Genomic DNA, 14,177 nt, shown 5'->3' on the forward strand with positions numbered 1-14,177 from the left:
CTAATTTACTTGTAAGGGATATATGGACAATAGTTAGTAAATTTCTTTTGTAAAAATTAACAATGAAAAACACCAATGTTTTGATCGATCCAATACAACCTAAATCAAGGCTTCTACCCAATAAACCATCAATATATAGTACGGGTGAGCAAAAACCGAACCGGAAAACTAAAAACCGAAAAACTCCGACAAAACCGAACTGAAAAAACCAAAAACCGAAAGAAATTCATTGGATTGGTTTTTGTTTTCCAAAAACCGAACGGATCTGTTCGGGTTTCGGTTTCATATGTCAAAAAACCGATCAAAAACCAAACCGAACCGAACCCATTATATCTTAATATATTTTATATGTATAATATATTACATATATATATATATATATATTTATTACTTATAATTTGTAAATATGTTAACATATTTAAACTTTTTGTATTTTAGTGTAAAAATCTATATAAATTGTATGTTTTAGATGAAAATATACAATAAAATCAATTTGTTTTATAAAAGTTATATCAATTTTGGCGCCTACAAAAAGAATTAGTTAAAAAAATATCTCTATATTTTAGTTTCTATATCATAGTTTTTTTTGTTAACAATTGAAAACTAATTTTATAGCATCATAAACAAAAAAGTAAATTTTTTTTTTTTTTTTAAAAAAGTTAACCGAAACCGATCCAAAACCAAACCGAACCAAATAAAAACCGAATCTAATGGTTTTGGTTTTCTAAAAACCGAATGGATCAATTCGGGTTTTGGTTTTAGCCAAAAACCGATCCAAATCGACCCATACTCACCCCTAATATATAGGTCTCATAATCAAAACTAGGACAGTTAATACTTGACTTAACTTGAAACCCGACCCATAGAATACTGGGTTAGGGTTGTGCAATCTTGACCCATCAACACATCTACTCACTTACCTAATTTTTGTTTGGGTTGGGTTTAGGTTGACCCATTGGTTTAACAGGTGCACATACTCATTTGACAAGCTAACCCGCCAACCTACGACCTATTGGTTTAACAGGTGCAGATACTCATTTGACAAGCTAACCCGTCAACCTACGACCCATTTGACCCGAAATCAACCCACCAACCCGCCAACCCAACCACTCACAACCCATGTGACCTATTTCATCTGAAATCAACCTACCAACTCATCAACCCATTTGACCTGCCAAATCGAAACTCAAATTACCAACCCGTCAACCCGATCATTTTTCTGGTGACTGGGTTGGGTTTGAGAAGACAACTTGTAAAACCAAAATTTTAATGGGTCAGGTTAGGGTAATAGATTTTTGACCCATCCGTTAAACCGAACCCATTAGACATCCTTAATTAGAACCTTTATTACTTGCACCTTTTTACATTTACACATTGTATACGAAAACATAAAGATAACTTTTATACTATTCACCTTTTTAAAAAATATTTTAGAAACTAATCAAGTTAAAAGAAAATAGGCTTGGTTCTTATTTTTAACAAAATAATATAAAATAGTTAATATTAATTGTCTGATAATAATAATTAAAAGATATATTCACTAATGAATAGTAAATTAAGCAAAGGGTTGCATTTAATAATTCTTTGTATATATATGGAAACAAATCTTAGATGTGATTATCTGAATTTCCTTATATTTATCACACACGAAAACAAAATACTCCCTAAATTTTCGTATATTATTCACGCCATTATAAATCTATATACGTCATCCGACCCCACAAATCAATAGAGGATGCTATAGAAACTAGTACGTTACGCATAAAGAGTTGTACACCAGATAAAAATCTAATCACAATTGTATGAAAATTCATATTTCCATAAATATTCCTTTTAACCTTTCATAAATATCCCTAAACTATACATATACAATTAAACCCTAATCAAACCATCACATACACGCAAAAACCTTTTATTTTTTTATCTTTCTTGTTAATCTCCTGAATTACTCCATTCTTGATTCGTAAAATCTTACTCATGGGAAGAACTAAACCACCTCGTCTCGATGGCGAAAGCGAAGACGATTACTACATGAGATTAATTCAAAAACTCGCAAACGAAAAGTTGGCGTTATTCGCTCGTTACCAGATGGAACAACAGCAAGAAGAAGAAGAACGTAAAGAAGTAGCAACAAACTTGCTGTCATTAAAAAAGTCGAAAAAAAGTTCGTTGAAACGTAAACAGCGTGATTTCGACGAAGATGACGTCATTGATATCAAGATCAAGAACAAGAAAAAGAAGAAGGTAGGGGTTACGACGACGAATAAGGCGGAGCAAAGGCCGGTGGTGGTAAATAAAGTAACGGAGGGGGTAAAAGAGTTCATCAAGAATAAGATGAAGGGTTCGGATTTAAAGTTGTTGATACAAAAAACGTTATATGCAAGTGATTTAAATCCTGGTCAGAATAGACTAAACATGCCAGCTAATCAATTAGAGACGAATGCGAACGATTTTTTGACAGCGGATGAGATGCGGAAACTTACAGACAAGGATAAAAAATCGGGCCTTGAAGTTGACAAGGATAAAAAATCGGGCGTTGAAGTTGGAATTTTGGGTCCAAATTTGAGAATGTATGACAGGATGTTGGAGTTGAAGATTTGGGATATGCCGTGCACGAAAAACTATGTGTTGATAAGCAATTGGTACAACTTCGTGAAAGAACATTACAATTTTTTGAAGAAAGGTACATTGATTCAAGTGTGGGCGTTTCGTTTAAACGAGCAGTTGTGTTTGGCACTTGTGTGTCCTGATCATGAGGATGATAATGTTGCGTTTGAGGAGAATTTACATGATGGTGAAAACGACGACGTCGCTGTTGCTGCTAGTGCTAGTGAAGTTTAGATTCTGGTTCATCTTCGTTTTGTTGATTCGTTAGGTTTTGATATTGTTAATTACTAGTTGACAATTAAGTAAATAATTAGGGTGTTATTTTTTATGACTTCTGACCTTATGATTAAAGAGTACTTTGATTGTTATGATCAGTAATTCCAAAATTATTTTTAACTGTATGCATGTTTTAATTCGGTTGAGACACACAATATTTTTGGTGTTTTTTTTGTTGGTTAAATGCTTGATTTTCTTATCAGATTTTGTGTAGCTGATCATCAATGATTTTCAGTAATTTTTAAAATACAACTACACATCAAGGCGTTAATCATGGATTTATGGGTCACATGTTTAACTAACCGAAAAATTATGTAGAACGGGTCGAAAGAAACCATAACACAATTAGATTATTATGAGTTTAATGCCTGCCTTTGGCCTATCAGGTTTTTTTGAAGTCTTAATTGTTTGTCATTCCATAAAAGATTCGACTTAATCAGAATAATTACCATCAAAAATGGCTTTTTTGAATAACTCTGGATGGGTTGCACCAACAGGAAGCTCCCCAGGCCCAGCAGTCCAGCACCATATATGACCAACAGGACCAAGCTGGCCTTTACAAACATAAACATGATATTTCTCAGCCGCTTCTAATAAAACATGGATGTAATTTGCTTAATTCTGCAATCCGCTGCTAGCTATTTGTAAAATGCCATAAGGAACTGAATCCGCGCGCACCACCATCTCCGGCCTCAATTTGTACAGATGGAGCACCGTATGTAATGAGAGTCAGCCAGCCAGGTTGGGTAACTATTGGGTCAATACCTACAAGTCCATTTGGAACACATAACTAAAATGGATTTGACGACCTGCAGTAACTAACTTGTTTTTTTTAGTCTTGCAAATCATTAACCTGTTACATATGATTAGATATACTACAGTAGTTTTATGCTTTAGTACTCTCTTTCCTTTTCTTTTTTTTTTTTTTTATTTTTAAAATTTGTACGTCGGGATACATTTCAATTTCAAATGACTATGGATATGTTTCACGGGCCAGTTTAATCAAGTTGAATCAGCTCGTTAGATTTAAAATCATAACCCCATGAATCAATGGTTTGTATCAAAACTTGATTAGTGACCCTGAATTTAAACTGATTTTGACTGCAGCGATATCATATCCAATTCTTTTAGTAACTGACTAGCATTGTATGTCCAGTCCCATGTATCCGTTGTGTGTTCTGTAGCGCGCTTGTATCAGAGTAGAAGGTGGCTAGTTCCTTACTAACAGCAACATGTCTATAGAAGGTCTATGTTCAGTAACGTGTTGAGACTATCACAATTCCGACTGGCCTTTGGTATATGTTTGGAGTTTCAGCTGCTAGCTATATTTAATCTTCAACTTAAGTATGTATTTGTGGACAATTTCGTAGGCACCTATCTTAATCAAAATGGCCCCTGCTCATTTTTGTCATGAATATGACTGCAAAATATTACACAAACAGCAGATACAAATGTTTTAACAAGAAAGATTGGTTCTTCAAAGTAACGGAAAATATTTTTAACTTCAAGTTTAGAAGTCAATAGGTATGACCTCGAATGTGAAAATGGCATACATGATATGGTGCGTATATAGTGAGCATACAATTAGTCAATTAGAACCACAAGTATAAGTGGTATATTAGATTATTTTACATGAATTGACAGTTTTTAAGAATTTGGGTATAAAGAATAGAAGTGTCAGTATTAGATATGAAATTGGGTCAGATGGAAATAACGGGCTGAGATTCACAGAAAATGTATGTTAAAGTATACTCCTAAGCCGTTCTTCACCCTTTCTAGTACGCCTTCCATGTTGATTTTTCAGGTGCTGTGTAATATGATGTTCATTAGAGCCCAACCTTCTAAAGTTATTTACACAAATGTCGCATTCCTAAGCATGTTACAACTCTAAACATATGAAACAGCTTTAGATCATCTGGCATGGAATGGCTATACCTATATATATGCCAATGGTTAAAATTGTATCAAAAATTGATTAGTGACCCTGATTCAGATATTGACAGGTTCTCAACGGCCCAAAATCAATATGGGGCCTATAATTAATTTCGCTCTGCTTATATATACACCCAAATAGAAGGCCTATTTCTTAGAATTTATAAATTTATTTTATATATACTCCGGATATATAATAAACACAGAGAATTGGATAGAGGGTTAGTGTTCTTTTTTAAACATCAACTGTTGTAATTACGAGTTGGCAAATTTGGTTAGCTTTCTTTACCCTTCCTTTTAGTTATTCAATTGCTTTTCGTATCTTGGTTTTAGAATTATGGTACTACATCTTTGTTTAAAGTTTAGTCTAATTAAACGATAATTTTGTTTAGTGCTTGTGAATTTGTTTGTTAGTTTATACAATAATTAATATACACAACCCTTTATGATCTTCATTCTTCAAAACATTAGTCAGATACATATCGTTTCCATATTTTCAGAACTTATGACTCCTAGACTGTGGACATATTTGCAGAACTTATTCTTATATATATGCAAAAATATTGTATACAAAAGGCCTATTTTTTACTTATTGAGCAGGGTCATATTATTCACTGAACAACCCTAATTCTAAACCGCTTTTGACTGCAGCGATACCGTACCCAATTTTTGTAGCAAATGACTAGCCCAAATAGGCACCTAGCACATGAAAACACATTCACAAGCTTTTGTGCTTTTGGTTGCAGAGTAAAGATGATTCGAGTCATGAGAAAATTATAAGCGCAAAACAAGTAAAAAAAAATAGGAAGCACCATACACAGCCATTATCATTGTTTTCTGCTGGAGGAGCCCGCACAGCACAACAAACTTTAACCGAGCCCACTCCCAAAAATTCAACTCCTTCACATATATTGTCACACGCCCAAACCATATATATCCGCCCATATTCATTTATTTGGCAATTTGATGATTTGTGTCAAAGATATGTCTCCTATATTATTTATATATATCTTTATTTATTTAAAAAGCAGTTATTCTGTAGATCAACCTACAACCACTCGAACATATGTTATACATAAAATTGAACCAAAAGATTGAATTTCAATCATAGACTTAACACAAACTATGGACTTGTGTAAATCTGGATATGTTAATAAATTACTCATTTACTTATAATATGTCTTGCTTTTAGTATAATGGAAGTGGTTCGTCGCTGCAAAGCATTGAAAGTTTCACCACAAGAAGGAGAAGATGTTATTAGCAGGATGCCAGAGGATGTGATCACTAATATTATGGATCGTTTGCCGTTAAGAGATGCTGTGGCGACTAGTATTTTGTCAACAAGTTGGAGATTTAACTGGACGCTTCTCACTCAACTCATCTTTGATTTCAAGTTCTTCAATACTTTACATGGACGAAAAATTCACTTTGATGAAACTAATATAATTAGAATTCTATTTCATCTTAAAGGCGGAGTTACAAACTTTGTCCTTTATATGAACATTGGCATCAATGTAGATGTTGAGGATGTTCATCATTGGGTTATGTTCCTCTCTAGAATACGAGGATTTAAGGAACTCATTTTACTAAATTGGCATCAAACACCGGTTAAGTTGCCTACCCATCTTTTCTTTTGGCCAGAGTTAAAACATTTGAAGCTAAGTAACTGTGTTTTGTCTCCACCTTATTTTTCCGGTTTTCCAAAGCTGTTGAGCTTAGAATTGTTTGATGTAAGATTTCAAGACCACGAATATGTGGAATTAAATGGTAAGTGTCCCTTACTTGAGACTCTGACAATTTTAAATATCAAAATTATGGCGGGAGTGAAATGGGTTGAAATTGCAAAACTAAAAAATGTCAAGAGGTTAGGTTTGTCATTGGCTTTGCTTGACAATGTAACCATGGTCAGACTTTCCACTGTCTTCCAGCATCTGTCCTTTCTTCCAAAACTTCAGGAGCTTTATTTATTTCTTGGGAAATTCCAGGTAATATAAGTCTAAGTCGGGTCTTTGAACTTCACTTTACACAATATTGAAACTTTGATTTATTGGCTACTTTATCCATTTAAATTGGCTTTCTATGTACCTTTTGTAGTTCTTGCCCGAAGATGTTGCTCAAAATCCGATCTCGACCACTTTTCCCTTCCTCAAGACTCTTTCATTACTCCAAATGGATTTTAGTAGTGATCCCATGTTATCATGTGCATTTGGGATTCTTTTTGGCTGCACAAATTTGCAGACCCTTCGTATCAGAGTAAGTGATTAGTTATATGCCTGATACTATTTTATTAGTGATCCCATGTTATCTCATACATGTGTATATGAATACTATTTTATCATGTAGGCTATATACAAGAATGATGTCCCACCACCTGCCATATTTTCTCGAGAGGTAGACTGCAGTACAATGAGGCAGCTGCAGCTTCAGAATGTTAAGTTAGAAGCAATAAAAGGTTTGGATAATGAAGTATGTTTGATTAAGTATATGCTGGCGTGTTCCCCCGTGCTAAAGAGCCTTGTTGTTGTGTGCAACTCATCCATAGGGAGCAATGAGAAGGATATGTTTGCTCGCAAGTTGCTGAAGCTCCATCGAGCGTCCCCTATAGCAGAGATCATCTTCTAGTTGTACAAATGGAGCGCCTTATGTATTGAGAGAGTCAGCCAGCCGGGTTGGGTAACTACTGGGTCTAGACGTACACGTCCACTTGGAACACATAACTAAAATGGATTTGACGACCTGCAGTAACTAAGTTGATTTTTATAGTCATGCAAATCATTAACGTGTTATATATGATTAGAAATACTACAGTAGTTCTAAGCTTTAGTAGTTGCTTTCCTTTCTTTTTTTCTGACTCTGTACGTTTTAATTTCAAATGACTATGGATATGTTTCACGGGCCAGTTTAATCATGTTGACTCAGCTCGTTAGATATAAATTCATAACCCCGTGTAATCAATCGATATATTGATCAGAAGCACGTTACAACTCTACATTTGAAACATCTCTAGATCATCTGGGATGGCCAGCTATACCTATATACGCCAATGGTTTTTATCAAAACTTGATTAGTGACCCTGAATCGAAACTGATTTTGACTGCAGCGATTTTATGTTAGGTGTACAACAATTGAATGCACCTTAACACAAGCGTGAAGCCAATGCAAACAATTAAATTGCTTCTATTATTACCATTCAGTTCAAGTGAGCTTGTGTTATAGATACAGAAAACAAACAAATAGTTATATGGTATGACAAACATTTATAGTTTATAAAATTGGACTCTTTGATTTGTAGACGTAGATACATGTAACATGGTTCTTTAGATGTCTTTAACATGTTATATATAGAAACGTAATTAGGCCTCTCCTTTTAATTAAGGAGGAGAGTCCTCCAGCTTTTTGTCTGCCACGTTATCATCACACCACTTAGGACTCTCCTAAGGACCCCCTGCCTATAAGACAAGTTTCTATCCCACATGCTACCACACAAGCTACCGCACATTAGTCCTCTCCTACCTCACATAAGTCCACTCCTACCCCACGTACATGCTTGCCCACCATCGTCTTCTCGCGAGGACTCTACCTTGAAGACGCTAAAACGAACGCTCCATGCCAACGATGTCTTGCGTCTTGGTTGGGTGGGACGCAGCGTGGAAGACGTTGTAAGCACAGGCCTTACAAGTAGAGCATAGACTCAACTTACTTCTACACATAGGACAACTTATTTGATTAACGGTATGCGTAGTAATTCGTTGTTCAATTCATCAAAATTTACAACTTCATATGACACAAAATTTTAGATTAACGGTTAATTATATAGATTATGGTCCAGGAAGTAATGATGAAGCCACGAGTGTTTAACATACGGATTTTAGAGGCAAACCCCCGTTTTCCACGGGTTAATTTTACATCTAGTATCTATATGTATTTATAACCTCTTATAAAACATATTGAATTCTTCTAATTTAGTAAATTCGACACCTTTGTATACCAAAAATACCCCTATTTCTTAATCCTAATTCCCCTATATATCTAATCTATACTTTTATACAATCTAATAAAAAAACATCTCTCTCTTTAAAATAACATTAATGATTAAATTACATTACCAGTCTTTTTTTAAAAAACATATCTTCGTTAACCTTTCAAATCAATTAGTTTTACATCAATTATCTACACCACTTGACGCCGCCTCCATGACCAACAGTCGTTCCCACCACCACACCGTCGCCGCCACGACCATCGCCGCATTGCGCGGGTACCATGCTAGTATCTACTAGTCCTTTTTTTAAAAAAATTATCTTCATTAACCTTTCAAATCAATTAGTTTTACATTAATTATCTACACCACTTGACGCCGCCTCCATAACCAACAATCGTTTCCACCACCACACCGTCGCCGCCACGACCACCGCCGCATTGCGCGGGTACCATGCTAGTATCTATATATACGTTATAAAACATTTCGGTAGTGTTTGGTAATGTCTTAATTAAAAAGTCATGACTTAATCATGATTGACTTAGTTTATTAAGTCAATCAAATATGTTTGTTATTGACTTAACAAGTAGAAAAACAACTATACTGACTTAATCCATACAGACATTATGTATCTATTCAGACACTTTCTCCAACCAGTCACTTAATGGATAAATAAACAAACAAGCCCTTAGCTTTTTTCATTTTTTTCAACTAAAGTGTTAATAACCCAAAATGTCATTTTTTTACTCATTATTTTAAACATATCCTCTTGAAATACTTATAATATCTACTTGAAAAAACTATAACACTCTTAATAAACTTAATTTACATTATCTTTGTAACATTTGTAAAAATTAGACCCGTTTGACTTTTATTAAACGTGATTTAACGTGATTAATTAATTCCTGAACCGTTGACCTAAATGTGTTGAATGGCTAATTTCTCTAGTAGTTTAAATAATTAATTCATTTGAAAATGAATTTTATGACGTGTTTTTATGCCAAACGAGATCATGTGAACGTATTGATCGGGTTAGAATGTGAAACGATTTATTTGATAACTAGTAATGTGATTGGGTGATCCATGGGTCGACCCATGACCCATGAACCAACCCTATCCACCCACCCAATCAACTCCTTACACTCTCATCCATTCATTCAATCCTTCCATCCACCTATCTCTCTCTCACACTTAATGCAAGGTTTTCATGTCTCCCTCTCTCTAGCAAATCATCATCATTAAATGTTGTTCTAACTAGATTAGTCATAAATTCATCATCTTCATCATCATTTAACAATCATATTCAAAGATCAAAAGTCTAAGTGCAAAAAATTAGGTAATATAGCAAAAATTCGGGTTTTTGAGCTTGTTGGAGGATTCGGTAAGTTAGCCTTGTCTTGAATTCAGCATTTCATGTTTATAAACTCATTTCTAATCATATATGAGCAATATCGAGTCGAATTCCATGTCAAATAATTAAATGGGTAAAAATTAGGGTTCTTATGGACAAAGTGGGTCAAAACCGGGTTTTATACCCAAATAATGTTATGGGTCGAATTTTTGTAGCGGATTATCTTTGAAAACACGTTTCTAGTCTAATACGAGTGGCTCATGGTCAAGTTTCGGGCCAATTTATACTAAAACTGAAAATTTGGGTTTTGGTTTATAAAAATAGGTCAAAATAGAGAATTTTTGCAAATCTATGAATCTGATCGATTCTGATTGGGGATTTGGAATGGCTAGCGTTCATTTAAGTTCTTAAACACAAAATCATGTTTCTGAATGCCTCAAATCAATCCCTTAGCTCGAATTTAGGGTTTGTAGCACGAAAGTCAAAGTTGACTAAAAGTCAACTGGTGGTGTTCTTCATTTTTTCTGCCCAGAAAGTTACCCAGATCGTCCCTATTTTGAACCAGCGTACATTACGCCATTCTGGGCGCCCTTTACGCCCCCTTGACCCTGCACCAGCGTAAATACGCCCCAATTAAGCGTACCTTACGCCCCTCTCCATCTTTGAATTGAACTTTACGCTTGAAACCCCCTGTTTACGCCACTCTGGACGCCAAAAACCTGAAGATCCAGGCCACCGTAACCTACGGTGGTCTAGCCATAGCTTACACTGGTCAGAACTATAACCACCGTAACTTATGGTTGTAGGACCGTAAGTTACGCCGCCTTGTTGAGGCTGATTTTCAGTCTTCTCTTCTAGCTTCTCCCTCTCTTCTTGCGTCTCGCGCAGTCCCATGTGGGCCCCTCTGTCTCTGCTGGAGTCGTGAGCTGTGGGGTGGCGTGGAGGAAGAAACCAAAAACTGTTTTGTTGACTAAAGAAAATTGAACAATTTGAGTATATATATATATATACGTGTATCTGCTTCTTTTCTTTTCTTTTTATTTCATTTTAGTTTCTACTTTGAGTTGGGCTTCTTCTTTGGGCCGATTGGGCTAACTCTTGAATTGGGACACTGATCCATTGAGGATCTATTTTGGGTCGTTTAATGGGTCGAGTCGTATGCATACGTACATAGGTATATATAAGAAGAGTTATATACATATACCATACTCACGTTAATATAAAAATCGAGAAAAGAACCTAATTTTATTTGTAACGGATAAACGTTAAGGTAATATACGTATATATATATATAGACTTGTGCATATATATATATATGCATTTGTATATATAAGTGAATATATATATAAACATAAATAACACATTTGTATTAATACACAAATTATATGGACGTAAATATAGGTCGTGATCGTTGAAGATTTCCGGATACTCATAACTTATCAAGTATTTATAATTCAACATTTATTTGACAATACGAGGCAAATGTGAGTTTCGTAGCCCCTACGTTTACTTTATTTGGGGTGAAAGGTGTACTCATTGTTAAATGCTTGTCGGTTGATATGATTAATTATGATATTAAACGAAATGATAACTACTTGATTGATTGCTTGTGATATCGAAACGTTTATTTCATTTATATGCTCACTTTATGGATTTTATAATCCACGTTATGGGTATCTTTATACTCACGTTATGGGTCGTTAGACTCACGTTATGGGTATCTTTATACTCACGTTATGGGTCGTTAGACTCACGTATTGGGTATCTTTATACTCACGTTATGGGTCGTTAGACTCACGTTATGGATATCTCTATATCCACGTTATGGGTATCTTTATACTCACGTATTGGGTTGTTGAGCCCACGTTATTGAACGTTATTAATCCTTGTATATCATTAACGGTTGTTGTCCCGACACACTTGATTCTCCTTACTTAAACCTACGAACTCACCAACTTTATGTTGACCGCTTTTAGTACACTTTTCAGGTGAACAGGTGAATCAAAGACATGTTGGATGATGATTGATTGTTTGCATGCTAGGATTGGACTTAGACCTTACTGTGGATCCGTGATTCATTATTCCCGCTTATGGGTTATGCTTAGGATCATATACCATCTTTTGTACTCTCTTTTGGAAACGTTTGATGGTCGTGCTCCTTATGCATTTTTGTATGGTCTCGGATTTGTAATTGATTAACTTGTATGGATTCCCAATCCTTTTAATGCATCTAGATTTGTCTCTACTTAATTTCCATGTCGTGCTGTGCTTTTCTTGTGATATCCCATTATTCCGCCTTGTTGGGGTGTTACAATCTTACTATTAACTCCTAAATACTCACTACACTACCCTTTTTATAACAATTATTTTTACATTAATAACAATTGGGTTGGATAAACTTAAAACCAACTGGGTTGGATCAGTGATTGGAGTCATTACCTCTACAAACAGAGGTCATGGATTTAATCCTCATGCCCAGCAAGGCTGAAGGTCTTTTTCTACCTTTGGTGAAACCTGGAAGCAGTCTCTCTACCTTTGGCAGGGGTAAGGCTATTTACATATCAACCTCTCCCATATACCGTCGAAGACGGTATTGGGACCCAAAACCCGTGAAAGACGGCATTGGGAGTTACTTTATTTTGTAAAATTGTAATTGTATTTTAACTATTTTTGTTAAATTATAACAAGTTTTGTAGCATTTTTATAAAAAAGAAATAAAAAATAATAAATATAACCATATCGGTAATACTGGTACCGCGTACCACACCGATACAAGGACTAAATTACCAGTACTTAAAACATTGTCGTTGGCATATCTCTAAACCTATATATATATATATATAGATAGGGGGTGAAGTTATTTTGAAAACCTTTTTTTTTTGCGAGAACCTTTGAGAACTTTTCAAATCAAGCATAACCGATGATTATTCTTTACATGAAAATTGTTTTTTGATTGTTTTCTGAATAATTTATGTGTAATTTTGAAGTTTATAATTGTGTAGAGCATGGATTATCATCCGTTATACAATTATGTGGAGATTTGAATTATTGATCACATGTGCACGAATATTGCTGTGATCACATGTATTCAAGTCGATCACATGTAATCATATCAATATTCGTGCACATGTGATCAAGAATCTAAATTTTCATATAATTGTATAACGGATGATAATCCATTCCTCCACACAATTATAAACTTCAAAATTACACATAAGTTATTCAAAAAAAATCAAAAAATAATTTTCATGTAAAGAATAATAATCGGTTGAGCTTGATTTGAAAAGTTGTCAAAGGTTCTCGCAAAAAAAAAAAGTTTTCAAAATAACTTTTCAATATATATATATGTAGTCAGATGAAGCAATTTTTATGTGGCCATTTATGTCACATCGGATTTTTAACCCGTTGTAAAAGGTAAAGGAAAATAAAAAAATCTAGTTCTCTAGGTTTTATAAAAATTACTTCCCATCTTTATTCCTTTATAAAGCATTTTGGTTTTTTATTTATGTTATGTTTTAAAAAATTAAGCATATTTTTTTTTCTCCCAAAAAGCCCCTTTCATCATCTATGCTTCCTAAAATGTCCATTCACACACTACAACACTAAATTATCATACTTCCCATAAAAATTACATTTAGAATGTAAGTGATTAAAATGGTAATTAAGACAAAGTGTAATGTTAGATAGTCGTATAAAACAGTGATTGTTCCTATCATAATACCCATGTAATTTTTTTAATTTTTTGGAAAGCCATAAAACCCTTGTATCATATGCCTTAAATGTTGTAAATTCAATATATATGGAAACCAAAGCTGAGTTGCGTCCGTACGAATACAGTTGTTTCCTTGTACTATAAAATTATTAAAAAAAATAAAAGTTAGTTAAGGAGTTAGGGTAATTTTTTTGATTTCGAACGGCTAGTAGTTACACATCTATATATGCGAACCCAACCATAAGTCTTCTTTCATACAAATATATATTTTCATACAACAAATTAAAACAAAAAACCCCAAGAATAATAAAAATTCATCTTAA

At 34.4% G+C, this 14,177-nt stretch overlaps 3 protein-coding genes across 3 annotated transcripts; all 3 read left to right on the forward strand.

Moving 5' to 3' along the window:
- Positions 1 to 1,977: 1,977 nt before the first annotated feature.
- Positions 1,978 to 2,841, forward strand: LOC122597346 (B3 domain-containing protein At3g25182-like). The gene has a single exon (XM_043769947.1). The coding sequence runs from the start codon at positions 1,978 to 1,980 to the stop codon at positions 2,839 to 2,841; it is 864 nt and encodes a 287-aa protein (XP_043625882.1).
- A 3,170-nt stretch (positions 2,842 to 6,011) lies between these two features.
- On the forward strand, positions 6,012 to 6,809 carry LOC122597347 (F-box/FBD/LRR-repeat protein At1g13570-like). Its single transcript, XM_043769948.1, has one exon. The coding sequence runs from the start codon at positions 6,012 to 6,014 to the stop codon at positions 6,807 to 6,809; it is 798 nt and encodes a 265-aa protein (XP_043625883.1).
- Positions 6,810 to 6,919: 110 nt separating this feature from the next.
- LOC122594976 lies at positions 6,920 to 7,486 on the forward strand. The gene is made up of 2 exons (XM_043767259.1): positions 6,920 to 7,068; positions 7,159 to 7,486. The coding sequence occupies exons 1-2, from the start codon at positions 6,985 to 6,987 to the stop codon at positions 7,435 to 7,437; spliced, it is 363 nt and encodes a 120-aa protein (XP_043623194.1). The 5' UTR covers positions 6,920 to 6,984; the 3' UTR covers positions 7,438 to 7,486.
- Positions 7,487 to 14,177: the final 6,691 nt, after the last annotated feature.

The sequence above is a fragment of the Erigeron canadensis genome, chromosome 4 (assembly GCF_010389155.1).
Source record: "Erigeron canadensis isolate Cc75 chromosome 4, C_canadensis_v1, whole genome shotgun sequence".
Taxonomy (NCBI): Eukaryota; Viridiplantae; Streptophyta; class Magnoliopsida; order Asterales; family Asteraceae; genus Erigeron; species Erigeron canadensis.

What these genes read in the sequence shown, in the direction of transcription:
- LOC122597346 (XM_043769947.1), top strand. Translation starts at nt 1,978, where the DNA reads ATGGGAAGAACTAAACCACCTCGTCTCGATGGCGAAAGCGAAGACGAT.
- LOC122597347 (XM_043769948.1), top strand. Translation starts at nt 6,012, where the DNA reads ATGGAAGTGGTTCGTCGCTGCAAAGCATTGAAAGTTTCACCACAAGAA.
- LOC122594976 (XM_043767259.1), top strand. Translation starts at nt 6,985, where the DNA reads ATGGATTTTAGTAGTGATCCCATGTTATCATGTGCATTTGGGATTCTT. An exon ending in TGCAGACCCTTCGTATCAGA is followed by an intron (nt 7,069 to 7,158) that starts GTAAGTGATTAG and finishes TTTATCATGTAG; the next exon opens with GCTATATACAAGAATGATGT.